The sequence below is a fragment of the Montipora capricornis genome, chromosome 1, assembly GCF_036669925.1.
Source record: "Montipora capricornis isolate CH-2021 chromosome 1, ASM3666992v2, whole genome shotgun sequence".
Taxonomy (NCBI): Eukaryota; Metazoa; Cnidaria; class Anthozoa; order Scleractinia; family Acroporidae; genus Montipora; species Montipora capricornis.
In genome coordinates, this window is record NC_090883.1 from 12,123,500 (window position 1) to 12,133,499 (window position 10,000).

The window sequence follows — 10,000 nt, forward strand, 5'->3', positions numbered from 1 at the left end:
GGATTCAAGTGATCGGAAACATGCAGGTTTGAAAAGTTAATTTGTAATTTATCTGAAAAAAAAGTTAAATTGGTGAAAAAAATTACCACCTGCTGCTTTTTATTTCAGAAGAAACAAGATGACTCTACAAGGGATACTTGCCAAGCTGAATTACTTCCTATCGATATTCATTACAACAAACTCTTAGGTAAGTTCGATCATGTATTCAAAGCAAGACTAATTAAAGTACTAGCGTAGTTAGCGACTTAGTAAGTCTTCGGAAAGTGTTGGGGGCAATGTCGGTGTTCGCCTTGGGATTATTTGTACAGTTCTTTGCTCAGTGACCCAGCTTATGAATGGCTGCGAGGCCGCCGTTGAACTTGTATTGATACAGACCAGAAACACATAAGGGTTGAAACGTGTAACGGCCCCTTTTGCTTATGGGTTTCTGTACAGACCTCACTGCTCAATTGTTTTGCTGTAGTTCTAATTAGCCAACGTTAACATTAGAAAAGCACAAAGGTTTGTATATCAAAACAGGATTACCGGCAGCCTTGCTTCCTTTGTGAGCTATAACTGTAAAATTTAAAATGTAAGCTGTAAAATGGTCTATTATGTAAAACAATAGACGAAGTGTAGAAGTGATCCCCTCACTCAGTTGGGAGAGGACAAAACGCGGAGCCCTACTCCATGGAGTACCCTATGGACTACCCAAATGGAGTACTCTAAAAATACTATTTCAAATGCATACTGTTGATCCATGTGTAAGCAGCATCTCAAATAGTGCTAACTTAAGCCTCAACACCCATTTTAAACAGCATTGTTCAACAGTATTTAAGTCTAAGCACCCACTTTAAAAAGGTTAGCTTTAGATTATTGTTGTGATGGCCGATTACTTCATGTCCTCTCCCCACTCATTTGAACAATTTAAGGACGTTTGCGCCAAAATTTTCTTACAGTTAAATTTTCTTCATTTCTCGCCTAGATTAGTCAGGTCATAAAGTACTTACTCCAAAAATGAAAAAAAAATTGGGGTCATCGACTTTGTTTTGGAGAAAATGGCAGTGGAATAAGAATAAGCTCTGTTGTATTCCAACTCGTTCTTCAACGAATGCTGACTGGGGGAAACAAGAGTGGTGAGGTGTTGCGGGATATTCTGCAATTGCCCCTTAATTGCGGTAAAAAAATAATTGGTCATCATAACGAGATGTAGCCTCATCTGCTCATCCATCAAAAATCATAAAAATAAACTGTTAGAGTGAAGGTTTCCGTGCATACATGTAGGTTTTGAGGAGTGGGATTTTTAGATAATTGCATTCCGATAGCAAATTGTTGTAAACAGTAGAGTTCATCCTCAACGAGCATTTTCGTAAGCGCTACCCATTGCAACCATTGTGTAGTTCCAGAGAAGGGATTTTACCTATGACCCCCTCCCCTCTGGATTTTCCAAAAATCGGCTCACAAAACTGACCCCCTATCCCCACCGGAAATTCCATTTTTGTCGCACACCCCCTGCAAATAATTTATTATCATTCCTTGTGGAAACCAAAAATTAGCCATTTTGTAGTACAAGATACCAAATTTCGATCCTTACTTTTTTTTTTGTTCGAAACATTTGGTGGATACTGTGACCAACACATCACCAGAAGGTACGTCGCCTGGATCAAGGATGCATATCGCAGAATTTGCGATATGAAAATGATAGATTTAATACCGTAAATAAGAAGAGTAAAAAAGAATGCATTTTCGATTTTTGTAGCCGCACAATGTAATTCAATCTTTCCGCCACAATTGGCGTCCCGTTGACTGGTGGTGAAAATTTGACATGTCTGCAATTTCGAAATTTGCATAATTTCACTTTGCCGGCACTTATTTCTGATGGCGTTAGCCTGTGAGAAACGGCCTTGAACTGCACCTTCTCTGAAAACCCGCTTGAACCTTGAAAATCTTTATAGAAGCTTTGTTGTCAATGACGTTGCAAGCACCTTGCCTGCGTTTGAAAACATTTCAGCCTCACACACTTCATGGAATGTAAACAAACTTGTGTGAATAGATTAATGTTACTACATGTAGCTATCATTCAGGATTTCCATTTTACTTGGGCTTATTGTTAATGTTGTGATTTCTGTGTGATTCAAAACGGGTGTCTGTCACGAAAAAAAAATTGCCTTATCGCATGTCTTTTTCGTCTATTTTTATTCAAATCATTGTATCATAGTTGTCAAATTGTAGCTCATAATTATTGATTATTTCGTGTTAATGACATCGCTTGATATCTTGTAATTAACATCATATTGTTATGTGGAATGTCATATTGTCATATTGTTATGTTATAACGCTATTGTATTCTGTAGGAAAATTAAGAATGCATGTTAAGTGTTAATTTGTGAGCCAAGAATAGGCGACAGGGCGTTGGGCCCAGGTTATATATACCAGGGCAAAACGTTGGTTGAAAAAGTAGCGCAAGGTCTCTTGACATTCAGGAAAGCAAAGAGTTGAAGAATGAAAGCTGGAGGGCAAAAGGGAAAAGAACGGAGAACACTGCTAAGAGCCGTTAGTGGGAGCTGCCAGAAGGATAAATGACAAAACCCCTTTGTCAGTGGCGGCGAATGAGGAAAATCCTGTAAAGAATTAAAGAAGCTTGAGATAAGCAAGAAGAAGAGAAAACTTGAAGAAAGTGACAATGGTGCAGTAAAGTGTGAAAGGAGAAATTCATTGCCAGAAGAGAAGGAAGAGCCAAGGTGGGAAAGAACTTGTTGAGGGTTTTGCTGCTGGTTTGTTGAATGACTGAACTGTTTGACTGTAAATATTAGAGTAAAGTAATTTGTACATGTATATTTAGTATTATCGTCAAGTTTTGTAAAGGAATAGAAAATTTATTAAGTAAGGTTACGATGTAGTTTTATGTACCCTATTAAGCAAGTTTAGGTTTTATTTGTTTTTTTGTAATATTAGGATCTTCCATTTTTTTTTCCTCTGTTAAATTAAAATCATTAACTTATATTTGTTTATAAGTTTCATGCTTGTGGGAAGGGGCGTGTATATGTGTTGTCTTTTTTCGTTTTGTGTGTGAGCCCACCTTCACATAGTTTTCGTGTCATGAGTGGGATACTTTTCCTGTGGGAGTCACACACACCTCAGACACAATTGAGTGCGGCACCTATAAGTATTATGGCTGCAAAAGGTCTGGACTATAATTCTTGGTCTTTAGAAGACCGTAGAGCTGAAGCTAGGAAAAAATATATTTTGTTCACTAGTAAGGATGGGGTGAAAACACTGGCTAGTAAACTTAAAGTCCATGATAAGCTAATGCGTACCACCAGTGAAGAGGCCACTGCAGAAGAAGAAAAGTGTTTTGATGAGTCCTTGGAACTGCAAGAAAGCAATCTCAGTTTTGAGCAGCGACTTAAGTTACACGAGGGTGAGATCCAGATGTTGGAATTGCAAAGAACAATGAGGTTAGAAGAGAGAGAGGCTGAAAATGCTGCAAGAGAAGGTGAAAAAGAGAGACAAGAGTATGAGAGACAAAGAGCTTCTGAAGAAGAAGAGAAGTCGATTAGGGAGGAGCAAAGGCTAAGGGTTCTAAGATGTGAAAAAGAAGAGTATTCAATGAGAGAAGTGGAAAGGCAAACATTTTCGAAGAAGCCTGTGTTTATGAAGATTCAGAAAATGAGAGAGATGGAAAACATTGACGATTATTTTAGAATTTTTGAAATGACTGCCAAGGTCGAGTCTCTTCCTCAAAGCGAATGGCTGGGTAACCTTGTTCCTAAACTAACAGAAAAAGCGAAATCTGTTTATCTGGAAATTCTGGACCCAAAATGTTACGATTATTTTGAAACCAGGAGTAGAATTATTAAGGCATATCAGTTGACCGCTGATCACTACAGATTTAAGTTTCGTACCGCAGAAAAGCTACCAGATGAGGACTTTGTGCAGTGGGGGAACCGAACACGAAGATAGGATGGAAGTTACAGGGGCTACGGGAGATGCTGAAAAGATTTTGGAGCAATTTGTTATGGAAGGACTCTTGGATGCTACGAGTCCAGAACTTAGGGCCTGGCTCAAAGATCAAAAACCTAACACTGTCGAGGAGCTCGGAGATTTGGCGAATTTTCATGTGTAATCCAGAAAAGGACCTTTAGTTGCTGGTAAGTATGCATCTTTCGGTAAAGGTTATGGGTCTAAATCCCCAAAAGAAGAATTTTGTGCAAAGAAGGAACCCTTTCTGCCGGAGACTAGGCACAAGCCTGGTTCACAACATAAAACAGTCCCCAAACCTAACAGAAAGAGCCCGAGACCCGAAATTACTTGTTATAAGTGTGGTAAGCAAGGACATACAGTGTATGTCATTCAATTGTAATAGAGGCCTGGGCTATTTGCTATGTATGACTCCCCTTGAGTCTTATCCTTATGAATTGCCATCAAGTAACATCCGGGGAACAATAGAAGGATTTCCAGAAGAGATGATAGTAGATTCTGGTTGTATAAGAACACTGGTAAATAAAAGATTCACAAAACATATAGTGTCTTCGCAGGGGATAGAATTACTGTTTTAACGGCAGCGGGAGAACAAATTCTAGTTCTTGGGTCGAGTTTATGACTAAACAAGGAAAACACATCGAGCTGGTAGGCGTCATGGAAAAATTGCCTTTGGATTGTCTTTTAGCCCGTTCATTGTACGGACAAACCCTGTCGCACCAACATTAATTTTTCTTGATCAGTGGGAAAGAAGTGTAATCAGTGAAAATAGTAGAATTTAAAGACATTGATGATAAAAGACTTCTCTGGGATCTAACAAAATACAGAATTAGGCAAGAAGCAATTAAATACAGTAAAAAGAAGGCACGTGAAAAGCGAGAGAAAATCTCCGAAATTGAAGCGTCCTTGAAGAATAGTGAGGAAAACTGCTAACCCTACTGATGCTAACTGTGAACGCATTGAGATTTTGCAAATGGAATATGACTCCCTCTACGAAGAGATGGCCAAAGGTGCAATAATTTGTTCAAAAGCCACTTGGTATGAAAAGGGAGAAAAAAGCAATAAGTACTTCTTAAATTTAGAAAATCACAGGAAAACGAAAAGCTCAGTGCGCAAGGTCTTTAATGATGAGGGGACTTTGGTTACAGATCCTAAAAAAGTACTACTGGAAATTGAAAAGTATTACTCCAATCTCTCCAAGAGTGATCTCCTCACTCCGTCCGAAGATTTGTTATGTAGCTTTCTAAATCACCCCCGGATACCAAGATTAAGTGTTGACCAGGTCCAAACCTGTGAAGGAGCGCGGACTGTTCCTGAATGTTTTAAGTGTCTCCAATTTTTTGGCTGTAATAAGTCACCAGGCAATGATGGACTAACAGTTGACTTTTATAAAGCCTTTTGGAATACAGTACGAAATTTGGTGGTTGACAGTTTAAATTTCGCCTACGAATACGGTGAGCTATCGAACTCCCAAAAAGAGGCTATTATAACGTTGATCGAGAAGAAGGATAGGGATAAAAGATATTTGTCAAACTGGAGCCCAATCTCGCTGATTAACGTAGACGTAAAAATAGGATCAAAAGCCATTGCCAAAAGATTGGAAAAGGTTCTTCCTTACGTAATCCATCACAATCAATGCGCATATGTTAAAGGTAGAACAACTTTTGATGCTATAAGAACCATAGAGGACGTTATGGATTTCAAAGTGTCATATTGATGGAAGATTGATCTGCATAGACTTTCAGGGAATTATTCTGCATTTGGCTTTGGTTCTTCGTTTATTCAATGGGTTTATACTTTGTACAATAATATTTCCAGTTGTGTCCTAAACAATGGCTACTCGACCTCGTTGTTTGCTGTCAAGCGGGGAGTCAGGCAAGGCGATCCCCTATCAGCCTATCTTTTCATTATGGTTTTAGAAATTTTGTGTATTAGCATACGTGGTAATAATGACATTCAGGGAATTCTGGTGGATAACGAAGAGATTAAACTTGGACTATTCGCAGATGATCTGACTGGGTTTGTAAGGAACAACCATTCTTTGACACAATTTTTAGATGTTGTAGAACGTTTCGGAAAATGTTCTGGACTTAAGTTGAACGAAGAAAAGACAGAGATGTTGTTATTAGGTAATTGTGCCCAAACTGCAGCATCAAATTGTATCAAGTTCCAGAGCGATAGTGTGTTTAAAAAATCCGTTAAGATACTTGGAGTGCATTTTACATACGATAAACGGTTAAAAAAAAAGCTGAATTTTGAGGAACTAATTAACGCTATGAAACACAAGCTACGAATTTGGAGATGGCGAGACCTCACCATCATTGGCAGAATCCAAATTGTCAAAACGTTTATTATCCCAATTTTTCTCTATCGAGCCAGCTTGTTATGCTTTGACAAGGAATTTTTGAAGAATTCGAATACGATAATTTATGATTTTATCTGGAAAGGCAAAGATAAAGTTAAGCGTTCTGCGATTATAAATGATATCGAAAATGGGGGACTCAAAGCTCCGCATTTGGAAACTGTAATTGAAACTCAGAAAATACTTTGTTGCAAGAAACTCACAAATGATCAGGCAGCCAGTTGGAAAACTATTTTATTAAATTACTTACAGCCAGTTGGAGGTAAAATGATTTTATGTTGTAATTTTGACATTAAAAAACTGCCTATAAGGTTACCAACATTCTATGAAGAATGTTTGAATTGCTTTGCTAAGTGTTCAGCAGCAAATTATGATTCCATTCATATATCTCACACAGTCGAATCAGTTTCAAACATTATTTTATGGAACAATAAATTAATTTGCATTGATGGAAAATCCTTATATTTTAAAACGTTGCAAGAAAAAGGTATTCTTAGACTTGGGGACTTACTAGATGAAAATAATGATTTTGTTATTAAAAGTAAGTTAAGAGAGTTTAACACAAATACTCTTTGAGGGAAAGGACAACAACGAAGAAGAAAATATGATGCATGAACCAGAAAATGTTTCCGAGAAGTCAAACCATTTTCCAAGTAATATCCTAGACCGGAACAGAAACCAACTAATTGCAGATCAGAAAACTGACATAACCCTTGTCAAAGTACGTAGAGGAGCGTGTGTAAGTGCGCCAAAGGAAGATGATGGGTACTACTTATGCAATGAACTCCCAAATTTACACCGAAAGTTCAACAAGGAACTGCACAATGGAGAGAGGTACAATATGTAGATCGTGTTGTAGTGCCTGAATCTTACAGAAATGAAATCCTTCGCGTGGGACATACCATTCCCCTATCAGGTCACTTGGGTACTTCGTAAACCTCAAGTTGTATAGCAGCACACTTCTTCTGGCCTGGATCTCATTTTGATGTACGGAAGTATTGTGCAACTTGCCTGCAATGACAACTAGTGTCTAGAAAGTTAAAATCCAAGAGGGCACCTTTAAAGCTTGTAAGAATTGAATCACAGCCGTTCAAGAAGATTATAGGTGAACTACCACGCACGACGACAGGTTATAAATATATTCTGACAATCGTGGACTATGCTATGCGCTACCCCGAGGCCATTCCCCTCAAAATGCCAGTTCAAAGGCTGTCGCTGATGCTCCAATTAATTACTTTACTAGAGTCGGAATTCCCGATGAGGGCTCCAATTGTATCGGTAATCTCATGTCTCAGTTGTACTGTATCACTAAGATCAAAACTTCTATATATCACCCTGAGGCTAATGGCTTAGTACAATGGTTTAATGGCACTTTAAGGTGGCTTACTACAGTTTTAATGGATTATAACAGCCCAACTTCTAACTCTTTTGAAAAATGTCCCAAGATGTTTTTCATTCTCTATTTACTGTTTGCTTAAGTCTTTTGCCATTCTATGTGAAAATTGAACAATTAAACGTAAACAAATGGCCAAAATGAACGACCGAGTACCTAAGGAGAGACTGGGCGCTAGTAGTTTAAATCACGTTTTTCTCAAAATCTACCCGTATGACCCCCCCTCAAAATTTCAGGAATAAGAAATTGGCTCCGATTCAGCATTCATGCAAAGTAAAATAAAAATCTGTAAGGTAGATTTTCAGCTAATTTTGATTTCACATTTTCTTAGTTTGCGAAAAATGTGCCTTACAGATTTTTATTTTACTTTGCGTGAATGCTGAATCAGAGCCAATTTCTTATTCCTGAAATTTTGAGGGGGGGTCATACGGGTAGATTTTGAGAAAAACGTGATTTAAACTACTAGCGCCCAGTCTCTCCTTAGGTACTCGGTCGTTCATTTTGGCCATTTGTTTACGTTTAATTGTTCAATTTTCACATAGAATGACAAAAGATTTAAGCAAACAGTAAATAGAGAATGAAAAACATCTTGGGACATTATTCGAAAGAGTTAGAAGTTGGGCTGTTATAATCCATTAAAACTGTAGTAAGCCACCTTAAAGCAAATGCTCAGAAAGTTTGTGAGTCAGCGAGTTCAACACTGGGATAAATTTCTGCCATTCTTGTTATTTGCCTACAAAGAGGTACCAAATGAGTCTACTGGGTATTCCCCCTTTGAATTGCTTTATGGGCGAATAATTAGGGGTCCCCTTGCCGTTATTAAGGAGTCTTGGTTAGAGGAACAGCCGTCAGAAAAGAAGCTAGTGAGTCATGTTCTAGAGATCCGCAGAAGATTCGCAACAATGCAACAGGTTGTTAAGGACCCGTACGAAAATTCTGGGCAAGATGCGGGCGTGATTCTGGCCATAAAAACTTTTGCTTATGAGCGATACAGAGCGTGACGATAATCTGCCTGACAGGAGCGATGAAAATTGAACGATAAATGGGCGAGAATGGAGCGGAACATTTGTACTACTCTGACATTTGGACGATATTCTGAGCGATAAACGGGCGGGAAAACTTACCACTACTCAGAGATTTGGGCGCTGTATGTTGTCCCCTCACATGGTTAAGTTTAAACAGACTCAATGCCATGATAAGCTTGAATGTTGCTTGACAGTTAAAAGGTGGCATTTATTGGCACGGAAACTACAGATAGGGTCTTTCACATAAAGAGAAACTCATTCTGTTAACCCTTTGGTTATAACAAGAGTCCATGTCTTGGTTGTAACCACTAAAAATGTGATACACACATTTTTTGTCAGTACACATCTTCCAGTTTCAAAGCAAGTCCACAATTTAGGCATACATGTAAGTCACGCAAACAATAAAAGGATGCCCGTAGATGGTCAATTTTATTATGATGCCTGATAGGGGACTGAATAGTTTTACAGTCATGTAAGACATAAGTGATTTTCTGTAAGTTTCTCTGCATTTGTCTCACTCACAAGCTTATTTCTCAGCTTATTACAATGAGGATATGAAGTATCATCTGTTAGGAGGTGATGCTACATCGCGCTATCCTGGTACTTTGACGCATTATTTATAAGAAACATTGAAATCAGTATAAACAGAAACAGAACATCATAATTGAAGCCATGCCTACTTTAATAGTTCCATTGTAAATTATAAACTAATACTTTTGCTTGTGCTTAATCTTGGTACGCTTAGTGGCAATGTTCTTACGCGTGCTTGGCTGCAGCAGAGAACAGTGCTGTGGCAGCAAGGAACGGGTATGACGACCAAACAACAGCTGTACTGGTGAAGCATCAAGTCCTTCCACCGGAGTGTTGCGCGCCGCTAATAAAGCGAGTTGAACATCTTCACTAGACACCTCAGTCTTCTTTATAAGGGACTTGCATGCTTTAACTGCAGCTTCAACTGTGCCGTTAGATTTAGGATGATGAGAACTCCCAAGCAGCTGCAGAGGTCTTGAATTCATCACAGGCATACTGGGGACCATTGTCTGATATGACAGTCTATGGGATCCCGTGGTGGGCAAATTGAGACTTGAGAACTGCATGACTTGAGACTTGAGACTTGAGACTTGAGAACTGCAGGACTTGAATTACTGCACTGGCATGAGTTGTCTGCATGCGTTTGACTTCATAGAAACCACTGTAGTAATCGACAGTGATGAGAAAATCTTTGTTTCTGAATTGAAACAGATCCACTGCGACTTTGTT

General features: G+C 38.6%; 1 protein-coding gene across 8 annotated transcripts in view; it reads left to right on the forward strand.

Annotated features, from left to right (window-relative positions):
* The window catches only part of LOC138053829 (CDK5 regulatory subunit-associated protein 3-like), a 116,536-nt gene that overhangs the window by 39 nt on the left and 106,497 nt on the right, over window positions 1-10,000 (forward strand). For all 8 annotated transcript variants that reach the window (XM_068900396.1, XM_068900487.1, XM_068900440.1 and 5 more), the window contains exons 1-2: window positions 1-26; window positions 109-187. The exon at window positions 1-26 is cut by the window's left edge and continues 39 nt beyond it. In XM_068900396.1, the coding sequence (XP_068756497.1) occupies window positions 21-26; window positions 109-187 (85 nt within the window). In that variant the 5' untranslated portion in view covers window positions 1-20. The remainder of the gene's footprint in view (window positions 27-108; window positions 188-10,000) is intronic.